Here is an 18,790-nt window from a genome sequence, read left to right on the forward strand (position 1 = left end):
TCTTTAAAGCTGGGGTTTCGAGTCTCCGCACTGATGAACTGTTGTGTCGTAACCTGTTAGAGTCTCTTTCCTGTTTACTACTCTCTCAATGGTCTGCAGAGGTTGAGACAATGGTCCTAACAGCACTTCAGAAATTGCCAGAGCACACATTTACTTTCTCTGGGTACCTTTAATATCATCACCAGCTATGGCTGGGTAGATAGAGAACAGAAGGCAATGTTTTTGGTTGGGTAAAGCTAGTGATGGGTAGACCTTAGCTATTGACTTTCAAATGAGACCTCCAAGCCTAGCACATGTTCCTACTGGAGTCGGCCCCTTCAGCTACTTTCTGGACTGCCAGCTGACAGAACTCTGTGGGCTTATGAGTGGGTCATGCTCTGGCCAACAGTCTCAGAAGCCAGCTATCTATGGCTTCTTCCTGTCTCTGCCTTCCCTCTGCTGCCTCTCAGAACTGCCCTAGCTCCTCTTCACAATGCTACTCCTGCTGTTTAAGCACCTCACCTCAAATGCCATCTCTTTCGCAAGGAAGCCTGCACTGACCTCTAGGCACTGCCTCACAGAATTCTCTTCTGCACCACTCCCCCCCAGTTCTGCATCTAACTGCTCTCCATCCCGGGTCTATGGATGTAAGTCACACAGGGTAGGGTCCATTTCTGTTTTCATCCTTTCTCATTACTGGAGCCTTGGATAATGTATTGAACAAGAGAATGATGACACAGCTTTTAGTTTTTCAATGTTCTTAAGAGTTAGGGTAGCAATGAGAATAAAATACGCAAAGAAAGCCAACATTGCTGGCAGAACAGGCTCAACCTCCAACAAAAGGAACATATGGGTTCAATTAAGCCAGTGAAATTTAGAGGCAGAGGGATGGTCAGGGATGGTTTACTGTATCCAAGTGCAGGTGCTCTTCTGGCAAGAGCAATTAAGGTCAGCATAGGGTTAGCATAACTGCTACGTAAGCAGACAACCATCTTTCTTTTACTCAGTCAACCTAAGACACAGCATCTAAAAACTTATTTTTGCTGGAATCTTCCCCAGAAAGACTACAGAGAAGGTAGTTTTCTCCTTCCTTCTTTCTATTGCTCTTCTCTCTCCACTGCCATTCAGGACAACTTTACATCAGTGGGCGACCTCATCTAAAGGAAGCATCAATTTTCTTTTGTCCCACCTATGGATAAAATGTATCATTTCACCTCAAAATATGATTTTAAAGAACAGATGCCAAGTCTGTAGCTATATGTGGGAATGTATGTGAGAAACACGCCCTGCTTTTGTTCTCTTGTTAGGCTTAGCTGCTGAGCCATCACACCGGCCAGTACTTAACTTTTACAAAATGCATTATCACACTGAAACAGTATCCTCAAGTAAAATTCCACATCTGTATCAGCACATTGAGAGAGGCATGCTGTTCCATGGTTCTTTAGAGTTGCCTGGACAGTATCCTAGCCTCAGACACAACAGAGTTTATGTATCAGACAAATGGCCCAGCTAAACTGGCATTTCCTCAAAGCCCCTAATCACTGCTTTTACAGAGACTTTAGTGATTTCTGGCCATAGCAATCCTTTCTTTTTTACTGACCTTTAGTATTGGAAATCATCTGGGCTTTGGCAATTTTTCTAGAGTCATCAATCACCCCCCACCCCACCCATCTCCACCCCTGCATAAATGAAGAGGCAGCTCATGAGGTTGTTAAACAAATTCTATTCAGTAGCTGGAAAAGTCAATTTCCTGTGGAGTGACAGGAATTACATAGAAGCAAGCAATTTTATTTTCCTCAAATGTAGCAATAATTTTAATCTGTACATACATAAAACAAACAGTGCAATTATAAAACCTCGAAGGTGACATGCATACTTTAAGGTGCAGTGGGGATGGGGGGAGGACGTTAGCATCTCCAATTTTCCTTACTGCTTTTCTCTTCTAGGTCCTGATGCAAAAGCACTGAGTCAGGAAACTTCATCTGGAATGCTGAAGTTAGAGGTTAACTTCCTGAAGTCTGCACGCTTATCACAAACAATGGAAACGACCTCCTAGAGCAGTTTGGGAGGAACTAGAGTAATATGGCTGGGCTTTCAAGCTGGAAATGAATGAGATCAGGGATGCATTTTCTGAAAAACTAAAAAAAAGATAATGTTTGCAACTGAGGGTCCTATTTGTTTCATAGTTGCTACCACATGAGCCCTTCCACCATTTTCAAAATGCTGTAGTTTCTGAATAGATGCTGTTCAATGGAGTTATTTGAAATTAGGGGTGGTGAGATGCAGAAGGAAGGACCTGGGGAAATGGCTTCTTCCTTGAAGTCTTGAGTCCATGCTCCTCATCTGCATTGGTTCTTATGGCCTTTCCTCTGCTCTGTGAGCAGAGGGAGCTGGTGCAGAAGGTCAGTATTGTCGTCCGCAGGCCCACAGGTGCAGATCAAGGTTAGTGCTGGAGGGCTCCCTTGGCCTCTCTCGCGACGCCTTGCTCAAGCTCTCCTGCCTGTGGCAGAACTTCTAGCACTAGAGTCAGTTCACTGCCCCCTTTCTCGGGGCCAGGGTGAGACGGGATGTGGCAGAGTAACAAGACAACGGGAAAACATGGTACCAATTAGCCTCAGAGCAGAACAGAGAAACTTATATTTGCACTGATGGAAATTCAAATTCCCAAAGTCATTCTGAGACAGAAAAAGCAGATTTTCTTTGAGCAAGCTCTGATTTCCCTTCCTACAAGCGGCCTGCGACACCCTGGGGGTGGTCTGCCCTAGCTCAGCTAGAATAGCTCCTTCTGGCACTGCCACTTTGGTGAGTCCCAAAGTAAATCCATACATGGCTTCACAGTCACTGGGATAATGAAATTACTAGCGAAGTGTAATTGTAATCAATCAACATTATACTTCACACACAAATTTAAAAAAACCAAGATGATCAAAGCATAAAATTAAACAGAACAAAATCAATTTCTACAAGAAATCAAAATATATTTACAGTGAGATTTAAGGAAAAAATAAGCTACTCGGATCATAAATTTAATTTTATTTTAAATAACTTTAGCTACCTCGCTGTTAACATAGTAAAAGCAGAAAGAACAGGCTGCTTTCCCTCGCAGACTTAATCAGAAAATTTTATCTACAATAATTGATAGAACTCGGTTCTTGTCTTTCACCCATCTCAACAAAAATTATTGCATTTTCCCCCAAACTGCATTTTTTGGATTCCTCAGTGAATATACTCATTTCATCCTCTTTCCTGGAGGCATCTTGGTTTCAATCCATCTTTATAAAAAGGAGAAGGGGTGCATATGTAGAAGCAAAATATTCTCTTGATGCCAACAGACAGAGTTGCTTGGAGAAGCTGATTGTACACACGAGCTGCCTGGGGTCGGGGAGGGGTGGCTGTTGGTGGGAGGAACTTGACAGCCTCTGGTGGACAGACAGGCAAAGCCCCATGGGCTCTTCTTCCAGGGCAGGGACAGGGTTGAGCCGGTGAGGCAGGGCTTCATCTCCCCTTGGAACTTGTTATTTTGGTTTCCCTCCAAAAGCCTTCATCCAGAAAAGAAGCCAATGACTGATTATAAAAATAAGAATAATTAACTTTTGGCTCAAGAAATAAGATTGTCCAACTGTTCTGCCTTGTTATTCTTTTCAATATCCAAGGCCTTTACAAAGAAAGTAAAACCATCTCTCAATCTCCCAGCAAAAATGAACTTTTTTTAAAATTTTTATTTATTTTTTGCTCCAAATGCTACGACCTGAAGAATGGCTGCAGATTGAGATATCAAAAATCTCAGAAAAATATATAATATATTTGTATATCTCTGCATGTCTATTATTTAAACTTCACATTCCTTTAAAAGTGGTTATTCAGTCAGTAGCTGCTGAAGGAGGCTCTTCTGCTGGGCCTGGGGGGTCTGTGGTCCTGATGTGGGTTTTTGAGTTCCCAGTGGACCAGGCTGGTTCAGGTAAGGGTCCCCGCCTACCAGATTCACTGTACACTGGACGTCAGCAAACACCTGAACCTGTTGCACCTGCTGGAACACAAATAAAAGATGTGTTTAGACAGAAGGGCTTGCCCCCCCGGCTTATGAGTGGTACTACTTGAAGTGGGAACTCACTAGAGCATTCCTCTAGTCTGTAGTCACCACAGAGAAGAACTCTTCTGTCTTCTTGTCCTACAAAAAGAAAATCGCTGCACTCATTTTGCTCAGGGTTCTGGAAAGTTCACACTTAAAAATAAAACCAAAACTGGAACGGTCACGCCTCCTACAGGGTTGCCATCTACACTCAGTGTGTGTTCTCTAATATTACCAAGGCTGGGGAAAACCCAGTTTAGAGTTTGTGGATACAGCAGTGGCTTTTAAAAATAACATGGTAATTGGAAAACTAGTTCAAAATCATTCTATGGATGACTTTAGTAGAAAAAGACCTTTTTATGTTACTGAGAAATAAGAGCTTTAACCTAGTATTAGCAAAATAAAACCATCACACTCTACACCAACACTGGCACCGCTGGCATCATCCAGATGACTAGTACAGTAAACTGTATACAGCGCCTTCACATAGTGGCTTCATAGTTACAACAAATGTTAGCAGAGAAAGTTGGTATTTGGTTTTCCCTCATAGCAATTTCCTTAAACATGCGAGCTAAAAATAACAATAAACATTAGCTGAGAACAGTATGAATTTCCCCATTACTTCCAGTGGTAATAAATTTATTCCTTAAAAGTGTCTAAAGCTGCATAGTTCTGGCATCCCCTACTGGAAAGCAAAGCCAGGTAGTAGTCCTCCCCACTAGCCTTATTTTAAACATTGTCTATAGAACTGATTAGAAGGCCACACTTCCGAATGCTCCAGAGGAGGAATAGAAATGCTTTCTAAGGTGACTATAAATTTTGGCAAATGTGCTTCATGTTTAATAGGTTGTAAAGGATTTAAGCTAGTGATAGCTTTTTTTTTTGTCATTTATCTCTAGCTTTTCTGAAAAAATTTTCTATCCTCTGCGGAATACAAGCTGTTTTCCATCACCTTCATTGGGCAAATGGCCAATGTCCCAACCGTCAAGTTTCTGTGTCAGGCTGGCCTGTGGTCACTTATTCTTAATCTTTTTGCTTGCCCACTCCACTTCCTCTCTGGAAGAAGACAGCCCTGGAACCTTCAGTTAGGCTAGCATTCCTCCTTTTCTGGTCCTCTTTCACCTGCTTCTCAGCAGACTGCCTCTGGCTCTGCTGTGTGCTCCCAGGACTCCTTGTTTGAGTTCTTGCTCATGAATCTACCACACACCGTCTTTGGTTTCATGTTCTTCCATGGTGTGCTCTGAAGCTACCATTCCTATCTTCTTTTTTCCTTCAGACCCAGGGGCCTTCTTTTCTCACAGCAGCCTCCCAGCCCACTTCCTGCTTCTTTACTCTGTGTCCCTTTCTCTCTCCTGTCTGGCCTCCCACAGCTGGACCCTGGGACTCCTTTGTGGTTCTTCCTCCCTGTGTACCAATCTCTATAGTTCTAGCTAACTCACGTTCCAGTTTCTATTTGGCAAACACAGAAATGAGGGGATAACAAGAGATACCATGATTGACTACAATGAAAAGAAGATTGAGCCACTGGCCTTCATGTGAGCACAAACAATGATGCTTTTTAGGCACTGAGTTTTTAAAGTCAACACAGAAAATTGTATGCTTATTTGTTTCTAAGTATGAAATATTGGGATGGAAAACACCTAAGGTGGTTTTTTCTTCCCTAAGTATTTTAAAACAATCTTGATAAAGAGAGGAACCATAAAACAAACTAGAGAGAAAATATTGGTTCTTTGAAAAGAATATTTTAAAAGAGTACATAAAATCATAAATATAAAAACATTATAAAGATTAAGTCAGACTCCAAAGCTCATGTTATCCACTTAGAACTGTTACCTAAAATGAGGATGCCTGAGACCAGATCTCAAGGGACTTTCAAACTGCCACCTCTGCCCAGTCAGGCACGTGAAGACCTAAAGGTGTCTGGAAAGGATGGAGAACTCAGCACCAGACCCTCTGAGTTCCCAGCACACGGTTGACTTTAATTCAAGCATTGTCTGATGAATCTAGGACCTTAAAACGTGCTTGTGCTCCATTAAGTAGTTTGTCATACCTCCTGGGACATGTGTCTCTAAGGGTGACTTCCATTTTCTAGTGATGAAGACTGTCTTCCATATATCCATCACAGAATGCCCATTTAAAAATTTTCTTTAACCTCACAGCACTCAGATGTCCTTAATACAGCTCAGCGTCTAGACACAACCTCCTGACTCCCCTTTCCCATTCTTATCCCCCAGAAAGCCTTTCTTCACCTCTTCCAGCCAAGGATAGAGCCAAACTAGCGTGCTCTCAGTGGTTTCCCTCAGGGATGACTTTGTCTACAGGACAGAGCATGATTCCTTAACTCAGGAGTCAAGTCATCTAGGCGTTTGGTGCCATCTACTATAATTCTTGATTCCTGTGATTTCTTATTACAAAGTTTTAAATTCTCAATAGACTGGCTTCCTATAACTATGTGAAGATACTACTATTCCCCTGCCTCTGGCTCCCAGCAACTGTCTGAAGCACGATTAATATGAAGTCAGAGACAGAAATTGGGGTCCAACCTGAAGGCTAGAAAAGCAAAGCAGCCACTGGCTCTTACCTCAACCTCAGTCCAAAATGGTGATCCTGCCTCCAGGAAACCTCAGAATGAGACTGAGAGTGAGAGCTGTCTCCTCCCATTTTATAATCCTGTCTAGTTCTGGGATTAAAGGTGTGCATCACTGCCGCCTGGTGTCTATGGCAAGCTAGTGTGACTACTGGGATTACAGATCTGTGTCATTGCTGCCTGGTCTGTCAGGCTGGCCAGTGGGGCTGTTTTACTCTTCTGATCTTCAGGCAAGCTTTATTTATTAAAATACAAATGAAATGCCATGACAGCTGTCATTCTTTTGTCCTTCACATGGCCTGAGAACTGCTCCACCTCCTGAGCCCATCTCCACCTCCCGTGTCAGCGTTCTCTAACCATCCTAGCTCTACTCGTCTGTTTCCAGGGCTGGGATGAAGCGCAGAACCTTCCACGAGGCAGACAGAGTCCTACCACTGAGCTGTATGCCATCCCCGTTTCTTCTTCCCATGAATGCTTGGTTTTGTTATTTATAGCATGCACTTGGTAGTCGGCCTTCTTTTGTTGCAGGAGCTCCTTTGGTGACATGAAAATTTCTGTGCATGCATCTGTGTTGCATGTTAAAAGAGGCCCTGAGAAGACTTTGTATTGGGAAGATCTGGGTCTGAACCTCCCCAGCTGTGTGAATAATGCACAGTTAAAGATGCTCAGGTTCCACTTCTTCATCTGTGAAGGAAAGGACTGCAGCCTCCACAGAGTTACACTGGAGGGTTAAATGAGATAAAGCTCACAGTGGGGAGCACAGTGCCCTGCAAATCATAAATGTTACAGTGATGTACATATTTTATGACTTGTACTATGATACCTATGCTAATATTAAAAGATCAAAGACTAAATAAGTTGCCAAAGTGGATTAACCCCATGCCCAAATTTCTGCCAGTACAGAAGAGACCACCTTGCTATTTGTGCTGCTCAGAAACACCCTGCTAAGGAGGTGCGATACCCAGCAGATGCTGCTTTGCCTTAATTTATTGGCTATGTTGAGATCTTTGATTACAACCTTTTTGATCTGCAGACTTCTAGCATTGTTTAGTCACACGTGACTCCACTATCTGACACAAGAGCTGGTTAAATCCTTCAAAGCTTATCTCATTTAACCCTCTCAACGCCCTGTAAGCAAGCATCCTGGTAGTTACACAGAGGCTCAAGAGATTTCTGTAAAATCCCCACAGTGCCAAGCCGACAAGGGTAAACTTCCGGGATTATGCTCTCAGCCACATGCTAGGTGATGTCCTCCATGTATCCAGAGTGCCTCTGCCAGTTCTGCACTAGGGCTTTCTGTCTTACTGACCTGGTTTCCATCTGCTTCTGTTTTGAGAAGGTCAGTGGATGAGAGCTGGTTGCAGTAGAGGCCTGTGTGTCTCAGTGCTGGATCATTCATCTATTAAAATAAATAAAAGACCAAATCATAAGCTAGTTGTTTAAGCTGCAAACCACATCTTCAATGAAAAACGGACGGAGAAGTACTCAGAGGACTGCTAACCTAACCAATTTACCACATTGTCATTGATAGTCAGACAGGCTCCCTCATGGGTGAAGACTGTGAGGATGGAGCTGGTGCTGCCCTGTTTCTGACCTAGCTGGTTACTTGGAGTCTTTACCTGTGAACGTCATTGCGTTAAAAACTTTTCTGTATATTCTAATATTTGACACTTGAATAAATAGAAAATTCTTTTTCTCTGTATCTTTGACTCAGTCTGTCTTAATTTCCTTGTCTCTCTCTCCTCTCACAGACACACACTCAAGCTGATTCACCATCTCAGTCAGCAAAGGGCTGGAGAAGTGGTGTGCTACTCCTGCAGAGGGTCTGACTTTGGTTCTTAACAAGTGGTTCAGCCCATGTCCGACTCCAGCTTCAGGGGAATCCAATGCCTCTGGCTTCTGCAGGCAATTGTACTTATATGGGGTACATGCACCTGCACGCATGTACACATGAATATACATACATACCTAAAAATAAAATAAATCTCAAAAAAAGAATCAGTAGCAACGATCATATTTATACCATTGTCTGAATCTACCAAAAAATTAGAGTAAGAAACAAAGGCATTTAAGATACCAGACAAAGGCAATGCAGGGCACTGATCTCCATGATCTGGGAAACTACTGGGAACTCACTCTTGTAACAGTTTTCTATTCCTGGAGTGCATCTTTGAGTTAAGCGGCTGCTGGAACCCACAGAGCAGAATGTCAAAGGAGAAAAGTGCAAAGAGACAGGTCTAGAAATGTTCAAGGTCCTCTAGTCTGTGGCTCAAAATGCAGAGGAAAGAGCTGCCTGAAAAAATGACATGGGATAATTCCAAAAGAACACACAGGACTGGGACCAGGTCTCCATTTCAACAGCCAGAGTGGAAAAATGTCAGATTCAGGAGGTAGCAGGAAACACAGTAGATCCTTACTACAAAAGCAAAATTGGATATAGAATGAATACTACTTTTGTCCCATCAAATAAAAAGACCCGAAAGACTCAAATTACTTCCAGGGAACCAAATCATTTCTCATAGCAAAGATCAAAAATACTTATAGGGATATAAGTAAGAGAGGCTGGAGAGATGGCTCAGAGGTTAAGAGCACTGGCTGCTCTTCCAGACGTCCTGAGTTCAATTCCCAACAACCACATGGTGGCTCCCAATAGTCTGGAATGCATCCTGGTGCCCTCTGCTAGCTTGCAGGCAGCACACTGTATGCATAATAAATAAACATATCTTTAAAAAAGAATATAAATGGTAAATTTCATACTTTTGTGTTCAACAGAAAAATTACCAGTCATATAAATAACATAATTATGAACCACAATGAAAATGAAAGCCAATGAACCTGAAATCAATTCCCAAACAGTTCAGGTGATTTACTGTTTAGGTGATAGACTGATTTAAGATAGCTGTAATAATTGCATTCCCTTTGTTCAAGAAGCAAGAAGAGCTCTTACTTTGCCATCACCAGCTCCTACAAAGGTAGAGTCTCAGAGTGCTCAAGATTCAGCTTCTCATAGAACTCACTGCCATACCCAAGGAAGCATTGCCAGTAGAGGTGCGATGGGTGTTAACACTGACTACAGGAGGGGCTAATGACATCTACAATGGTCTACACATAAATTGTGAAGTTTCTAAAGCTTCAGAAAAGAACCAAACCCATCTCTGTATACTTGCATCCAATTGTGATGAGCCAACATATATCAAGTTGGTGGAGGCCCTTTGTGCTGAGCACCAAATCAACCTAAGTAAGGTTGATGGCAACAAAAAGCTACCCCTATCAGGTAAGCTTCTGCAAAATGATTGAGGGGAAACCCTGAAAAATGGTTGCTGTAGTTGTACAGTGGTTAAGGCTTGTGGCAAAGAATCTTATGCAAGGATGTAACTGAAGAATCCTTCACAATCAAGAAATGAACAAATTAAAAACCTGGCTCACTCAAGAAAGAAAGAGAGCTGGCAAGATGACTCAGTTGTTCATAGAACACATATTAACACATGTAATGAGATGACTCAGTTGTTCATAGAACACATGTAACAAGATGACTCAGTTGTTCATAGAACACATGTAACGAGATGACTCAACAGGTAAAGTGCTTGCTGCACAAGCCTGATGACTGAGTTCCATCCTCAGAGCCTATATACAATTGGGGGTAGAGCTGATCCAACAACTTAAAAAGCAGAGGAAGGATGAAAGACATGCCATCGATCTGAAATAGTAAAAAGATTCACATATAACATCTAGATATTGAAATGTTTGAGATGAAAACCACAATGGAAAAAATTAACATGTTAGACAATGAAAAAAATTAGTGAACCTTAAGCTATGGAAGTAGAAAGTATTTAAAACGAACACACAGGGGCCTGGAGATGTAGCTCAGATGAAAGAGTGCTTGCTAGTGTACATGATCCTTGGATTCAATACCCAGCACTGCATTAAAAAAAACAGATGTGGTGGCACATACCTGTAATCATAATATTTGAAGAGGCATGAAGATTAGAAGTTCAAGGTCATCCTTGGCTGAGTAGTGAGACTGAGGTCAGCCTGGGATATATGACCCACCCACCGTGTGTGTGTGTGTGTGTGTGTGTGTGTGTGCGTGGGCGCGCGCATGTGTAAGTGACTGAACTTCAGGCTAAAATCACCCCTACCTTCTGCCCCAGGGCATCAGTGAATGATGGGGATCCCTTCAAATAACTACTACAAGTGTGGCTGGAGGGGAGGGTTAGTGTCAAATAAAAAAATTTTATGAATGACTCACATTTCCTAAATTTGATGAAAATTCATGGACCAAGAATCAAAATAAGCCCCAAGAATAAGAAACAAAGAAAAGCATTTCACAATCAAATTTCTTAAACTCCATTACCAAGAGAATAAAATGACAGTGGAGACAAAGCCCTCATCAGAATTTATAAAGACACGGGGACTCAGGGAGAGTACTTCCAAACATGAAGCAGAAACAAGACCTTTTTAGACATAGAAAGTCAAAAGCATCAGCAGCCGAGCTGCACCAGGATAAACACTGTAGGAAGAAGGGAATTATACCAGATATAAACTGGATTTACACAAAGAACAAAGCAAACTGAACCTCATAACTACATGGGCAAATACAGAAAAATACTTACAATTTAAAAACAGTTGCTGTTTGAAGAAAAATACCAACAATATAGTGAGGCATATAGAGCGTATGTAGATACAACATAAATAATAGTATAGGAAAGGAATATGGAAATACACAGCTGCAAGATTCTTATACTATATATGACATCATACACATAAAAAGGCAAAAAGAGGACAAAGCAAAAACAAGTCAGATGGGCTATTTAAACCCAACCATACAATGGGGCATAGTGGTATAAGCCTTTAACCTAGAGGCAGAGACAGGTGAATCTCTACGAGTTCAATAACAGGATGGTTTACATAGTGAGTTCCAGGCCTGGCAAGGCTATATAGCGAGACCTTGTCTCAAAAAAACAAAACAAAAAAATTCAGTGATATTAATAACCACAGTAAACATACATGGACTGTATACCAGTCTAATTAAAAGGCAAAAACTGTTGAATTGAACAAAAAGGCAAGATCCAACTATATAAGGAGCACCTGGTAAATATATTTTTACCCAATTCATTTTATTTTGGTTGGGCAGGGGTGGCACCAGTACTTTAATACCAGTACTAAGAAGGCAGAGGCAGGCAGATCTCTGTGAGTTTAAGGCCAGACTGGTTCACAGAGTGAGTCCCAAGACAATCATGGCTACACAGAGACACCTTGTCTCAAAAAACAAAAACACCAAAAAATTCATTATATTTTGTTTTACTCTAATAGATACAGTGAATAATCCTCATAACTGAATAGTAACAAAGATAAAAATAAGTCAATTTTGTGCCTTTATTTTGCTACAAGACACAGACCACAAGCTGGATATGGAAGCACCCAGTGCTTGGGAGGTACAGGAAGGGGAGCTGGAGTTCAGCCATCCTTATTCACACAGTCAGATGTAGGCTAGCCTGGGCCTTATCTCAAAATGAATAAACAAAATGATACAGATCATTAAATTATTGGGTTCTCTTTCCTTAGGTTTACTATGTAATTTCTAGGAAACAGGGATTTTAAAAAAGGAAATCTATATAATCTATATAAAAGATAGCTAGTATATGTGTGTGTGTGTGTGTGTGTGTGTGTATGCTATATTTAAATATAACTTTCTGTAAGCAATGGCTTCATGCCAACACTTTAGTTCATAATCTACTTTGTGGTGGCTAATATGAATGATGTAAGTACTCACTCTAGGCAGTTATTCTAATTTTCAGTTTAATCACTGTCACCTAGAAATGTGCAGGAGGCTCAAGAATAAACTCCAAATGTGTGGCTAGTATACATTATCCAACAAGAGGCCTATCACATAAATTCTGCCCTAACTATAATATAAATATCCCAGTAATGTTCATTAGCCGTTCACCCTCTATTTCTGCCTAGGTTTTACTTTACTAACCAATCCGGAATATTCTTTTTAATCCACATTGTCTCCTGTTTTGTTCTGACTTTGCTGGGGACTGACTCCAGACTCTCACATGTTAGGCACACATTCTACCCTAGCCCTAAATTCTTATTCTTTCTTGACTTTTATTTAAACATTTTTTGTTTTATTTTGTTTTTTGGTGACAGGGTCTTGCTTGTGTAGACCTAGCCAGCCTGGTACTTGCTATGTAGATCAGGCTAGCCTTGAGCTCCTGGCAATCCTTCTTCCTCAGCCTTTTGAGTCCTAGGATTATAAGTGTGTGTCACCACATCTGGCTTTTCAATATTCATATTCATTCTCCCCTGCTGACCAGGATATCAGGCTAGCTTCAGCTCTGTTTGTTTGTTTTTATTTTTAAAGGCAAGTTCTCCACAACAACTTTCCTGACCGGGCCAAATATGTGTACATACTGACTTCATCTGACATGCATAAATACACAAATAATCCTATAGGAGTTTCTTTCTTTCTTTCTTTCTTTCTCTCTCTCTCTCTCTCTCTCTCTCTCTCTCTCTCTCTCTCTCTCTCTCTCTCTCTCTCTCTCCCCTCCCTCATTCCCTCCCTCCCTCCCTCCCTCCCTCTCTCTCTTTCTTTCTTTCTGACAGAGCTCTAGAGAACTTACTATGCAGACCAGGCTGGTGTCAAATTCATGGAGATCCATCAACCTTTGCTTATGAATGCTGGAACTAATGGCATGTATCATACTCAGCTCTAGAGGTTTACCTCTTATGTAGTTGTTCTGTTCTATTATTTGATGGATTCATTGCCCATATGTTCACTCAACAATTTAATATATATGTTCCATGGAACTATCTTTGTGCATAAAAAGTTGTCCAGAGAATAGTGTCAGTGGAGTAGTAACCTCCTTGGCCTTGAGGCTCTGAAGAGGAGAGGGAAAGACTAAAAGCCAGAGGTTGGGAAGGGCTCCTGACAGGACAGCCCACTATGCTCATATACAAGATGAAGGTGGGAAATACTCTAGCAATCTAGCTCCTAAGCCCCCTTCTCTAACTGAAGACCTGTTGACAGCTGATGTCCTGTGGGGAGGGAGAAACAATTTTTTAAAGAGTTTGACCTCTGGTAGGTGGACCAAACTCTGCTAGATGGTCCCACATCAGAAGTATGTGGTCAGCACAAGTTGGGCGGGGTAGGGAGGTAGAAGGTGAATATAACCAAAATAAATTATACAAAATTCTCAAGAAATTAATTAAAATGTTGCATCAAATAAAAGAAAATGTATTCAGAATATACAGGGGTATTTTGAACCAATGAACTACTTTGCAATAAGTGAAAATACTACAATCTTGAGAGACTAAAATCTACCTTATAAAGTTTATCAAAGTTTGTGTATGTGTGGAGGGGAGGGGTCAGAGGATAACTTGCAAGAATCAGTTCTCTCCTTCTACCATGTGTGTACCTAGGGTCCCAGGGATTGAACTCAGGTAGTCAGAGCTGGCCAGCAAGCACCTTTACCCATTGAGCCATTCCTCTGTCCATTATATCTTATTTTTTAATTTTTATGTGTATGGGTGTTTTGCTTATATGTATGTCTATGCACCACATACATGTAGAGGCTAGAGGAGGGTGTCGGATCCTTTGGAAATGGAGTTACAGATGGTTGCGAGTCACCATGTGGGTGCTGGGAATCAAGTCCTGGTCCTCTGGCAGAGCAGCCGTGTCTAAGCACTGAGCATCCTTTCTATCTGTGAAGGACGAGCACTGGTGAGAAGAAGCACAGTTCTGCTGGTAATCGCCGGCACACCTGACTCTGCTTGGGTGATAACCACCGTGTAGCAAGGGTGCCAGCCATGCTGCTTACCTGCTCAGAGCACACAGTAGTCATCCCTGGCATCTGCAAAGAGCTCATCTGCATCTGGCCCATCATTGGATTCAAGTTCTGAACATTCGCATTTCCACCTGCCATGGATACGGTGATGCTCATGTTGTTGTACACTCCTGGCTGTGCAGGTGCGGGCTGGTTCTGGACAGCTTGACTGAATACACTGTTAACTCAAAAATAATTCAGATTACATGTACTGTTCAAGAACATGGGGTTAATGAGACTGGATTTTTTTCACTAGATAGAATTCCAAATAAAATATTTTGTATTTTTAAATATGTGTAAAGTTCTTCTATCTTATATAATAAAGTAGACCTTAATTCAGGCATATTCTGAATTCTGTCCAAATGGGTTTAATAATAAAGAGGGCTCATGTTGAGTTCTTTCCTCAGAGATGAACACAGATAAATTTCAGATCTTTTCTTAGGAAGCTACATAGAAGGGCAGCTATCTTCCAGATGGCTTATTTTACTGACTTCCTTCCTTCTTCATGGTCAGGTTCTGGGTTGCTGCTATTCCAAAGATTTCAAATTTAAGATAAGTGTTTTAGTAGTTAAAATAATTTGGAATAAATTCCAAGTAAATTCAAATTGGAAATTTATATTAAAACTTGAAAATTCTCAATGACACAAATGTATACGTCTAAAAGAAAATAGTGTAAAAATTGTCTTTTATAAGATCTAAAAATACCAAATATTTTGATTATTACTCAATTGTTATTTCTGGTAAAACTGATTCCCAGAACAATTTCCCCATTGTTACTTATTTATTCCTTAGCTCTTTAGTGATAAGTAGGACACCATGACATTTATAGCTTCAGTCCATTAAGGCAATCACACTGAAATCAACAAGCCAAAAAAAGTCTATTCATCATGTCTGAAGAAAAGTAGCAATTTCCTCCCCAAGTTAATTATAAAACACTGAAAATTATATGCCTTCAGGACCAGTCAATAATGGATCTATGAACCTTTAATGTCTGCACAGTATGCATGCTTGTTAGGCAGTGTTCCCACAACTAAAGGTACTAAATACATCTATTAATCTATGTTTGCTTTCTGACGAGAACATTCGCTTTAGTGTTCTTCTGTCAATTGGTACACAAGTCATCTCTGTGGGGAGTGACACTCTCTAAGTTAACACACGCATAAGTGCTAAGCACTGCAGTGATACTGCAGTTGTACTGAAAAAGGCTTAGGGCTTAATTTTCTTTCCATTTACACTTGAAACTATACTTTATGTTCTTTTAGATGTTCTTAATTCCATTTTACTTTCTTCCATCAAAGGAAGAAGATAGGACTCCCTGTGGCCTTAATCTCTGTTCTAGGTCAGCTAGGTTCACTGGCACCTCAAGCCCAATTTTCATGCACCTTGCACTCCTGTCCACCTCATGGCAACGATCACTGTTTACTTAGGGAGCACTGCTTATCTGTCAACCCTTCAACACAGGAAAGAAAGAGGAAGATGAAGACACTAATCTTGAGTGGGTCCCAAAGATGCCATAGGTTAGAAACAACCAAAGAGGTCCTTGTTTAAGTAAGACTAAGACACAATAAGAAACAACAACAGGATGTGGCCTTTCCAGTAGTCCTGAGCATTGGAACTTTCCACACAGCAAAGTGTTACATTGAGACACAGTTCTGTTCCAGGACACATAGGTTTGTTGTAACTATTAGAGTTCTGACATCTTGCCTTGGAACTCTGGCTATAGCTGAGACAGGAGGCATCTGTCTTTTGTCTCAGGAAAAAAGTGATAGTATTTTGCCTTATAGTATGTTAAATGCAGTAGTTAAGTGGGGCAATGATATAATTTGTTGATTTATTTGATGTGAGATGTGGAAAACAGAAACATTTTTCTTCTGGGCAACTAGAATAATGGAATTGTCATGTATTAAGACAAAGAAAAGCAGAATAACAGGTTTTAGGAAGAATATCAGCTTAGCTTTGTCATGTTAGGCTTGTGATATCTTTAGATTTCTAAGTGTAGATGTCAGGCAGGTGGACATATGGTATTCAGGGCACATTAAAACTTGACCGTAATAAGTATAGGCATATAGACACTTGCCACAGTAAGACTAGAAGGAGAGAGAGATGGGGTGACTGAAAACACAAACACGTTTTTGTCATGTCAGCTAGGTGTCCTCTTCAGGATTATAATCTACTTCCTTGGCCTGAAGCTCACCAGTTAGACTAGCATGGCTGGTCAGGGAGCTCCAGGGATCCTCCAGTCTTGGGTTATGAAAATGTGCCACTATGCCCAGCGTTTTAATGTGGTTTCTGGAGTTCAACCTTGGGTCCTTGTGTTTGTAAGGCAAGAACTTTACTGACAGCTGGTGTAGGAGGTCCTTCTGTCCATGTGTTGCTTTCATTGGATAATGAAATAAAGAAACTGCCTTGGCCTAGTTGATAGGGCAGAACTTAGGTAGGTGGGGAAGACAGAACTGAATGCTGGGAGGAAGAAAGGCAGAATAGGAGGGAGCCACCATGGAGCCACCAGAGATAGACATGCTGAATCTTTCCCTGTAAGCCACTGCCACGTGGCCATATACAGATTAATAGAAATGGGTTAAATTAAGATGTAAGAATTAGCCAATAAGAAACTAAAGCTAATGGACTAAGCAGTGTTTTAATGAATACAATTTCTGTGTGGTTATTTCAGGGCTAAGCTAGCTGGGTGGCCGGGACAAACAAGCAACCCACTCACTCTGCAACAGACAGCCAGACAGTGATTCCTCTAGCCTCAACACTCATGGCTTTTTAGCGGCAGGGTATCATGCAGCTCTTGTTGGCCTTGTATTCACTAGGCAACGAATTACAACCTGAACTCCAATCCTCCTGCCTTTACTTTCCAAGTACTGAGATCACAGGTTTGTCACAACGCTTGCCTTTAGATTGGATGTTACGCTAGGCATTGGTGGTGTACACCATTAATCTCAACACTAGGGAGGCAGAGACAGGTGGATAGTTTGAAGTCAGCCTGGTCTACACAGCAAGTTCAAAACAAACAAGAAAAAAAAAAAAGGTTGGATGTTACAACCAAGGGAACACAGTAGTTATGAGAAAGAGGTCTAGGACGAATTCCTGGGCTTGCATGATGAAGGCCAAGAAAATGATCTAGCAAATGATAGACTCCGGCAAGAGAAGATAAGGAGGAAAGTCACCAAGAGTGAGAGAGCAGGAGAGATGTTCCAAAATCCAAAAGAAGAAAATAACTTAAAAAAAAAAAAGAAGAAAGTACATCGTCAAATGCCACTGACAATATGGAGGACACCAACTACCTTGGCAAGAACATTTTGGTGTAGTGGTAAGATGTGCCTGACTGGCTCGACAGGGCGTGGGAGAAGAAGAGGTGAACAGAGCACAGTCTTTTAAAGAATTTAACTGTAAGGTGGAACAGAGGAACAGGTTAGAACCTGTCAGCATAACTTTTTCCCAATCGTTCTTTCTTCATTCTCTTCTTTTTTCTTTACTTCCTCCCCACTCTCTGTCCTTTCTTTCTGTTTCTAGGAAATCTACCTTATATATATCTAAGCAAGAACTCCACTGCTGAGCTATACTGCTAGCCACTAACACATTTAAATTAAATACAGAGATGCCTGCAGTATGGAGCAGCCGTCATTAGGTTTCATTAGAGTGTTGCTGTGTGCGGCAGACAGAGCTGGACAAAGTAGCTGTATGCACAGAAGGGAGCAGTTAGAATGGGGGGCAGGGAATCACAAGCGAGTTTAGGAAGTTGGGATTAGAACACATTAGGAGGCTAAATTCTTCTTGCATGTTTCAGAGATGGCTCCACTCCCATCCAATTTATACACAGTCTTTACTGTGAGCCACACAGTTCTTTTACAAAAGATTTCCTCTCTCACCTTTCCATGAACTTTAAGAGAATATGGTTTTATGTTTTCAACTTTAACTGCCTTACTTATTATGTTGTCAGACTAAATGGCTTCCCTGTCATCAGAACCAAGACACAACCAAATTAAAATCCTTATAAAATCAAGTGATGTGTGAAAAGTTCAGAATTAAAAAAAAAAAAAACTTTAGTGAGGTAATTTTATAAGCTAAACGGGTAAGATGAGGCCACTAAAAATCCAGACATGCACGAAGAGGTGAGGCAGAGTAACTCAGGAAGCCTCGAGAATGCTGGTTGCCATATGAGATTTTCAATACTCTGAGGAGAGTGAGGCTATGAGCCCCTCTGCTCAAATGAATGCCAGCGTTTTACTAGTGTGGCTTTAAGAAATTTTCTACTCTATTTTCAATAAAATAATTTTCTTACAATCATAGTTTATGGAGAACTGACTGTGGATATCAAGT

The 18,790-nt window shown here is 41.1% G+C and overlaps 1 protein-coding gene across 9 annotated transcripts in view; it reads right to left on the reverse strand.

Annotated features, from left to right (window-relative positions):
- Nucleotides 1-1,682: 1,682 nt before the first annotated feature.
- Nucleotides 1,683-18,790, reverse strand: part of Ncoa1 (nuclear receptor coactivator 1) — a 236,686-nt gene continuing 219,578 nt past the window's right edge. For 6 of the 9 annotated variants that reach the window (XM_038318461.2, XM_038318466.1, XM_038318465.1 and 3 more), the window contains 3 exons: nucleotides 14,459-14,642; nucleotides 7,945-8,034; nucleotides 1,683-4,006 (listed from right to left, as the gene is read on the reverse strand). In XM_038318461.2, the coding sequence (XP_038174389.1) occupies nucleotides 3,836-4,006; nucleotides 7,945-8,034; nucleotides 14,459-14,642 (445 nt within the window). In that variant the 3' untranslated portion in view covers nucleotides 1,683-3,835. Of the gene's footprint in view, nucleotides 4,007-4,090; nucleotides 4,148-7,944; nucleotides 8,035-14,458; nucleotides 14,643-18,790 lie in introns of all 9 variants that reach the window. The other 3 variants (XM_038318463.1, XM_038318464.1, XM_038318462.2) reach the window with 3 other exon arrangements.

This window comes from Arvicola amphibius, chromosome 2 (genome assembly GCF_903992535.2).
Source record: "Arvicola amphibius chromosome 2, mArvAmp1.2, whole genome shotgun sequence".
Lineage (NCBI taxonomy): Eukaryota > Metazoa > Chordata > Mammalia > Rodentia > Cricetidae > Arvicola > Arvicola amphibius.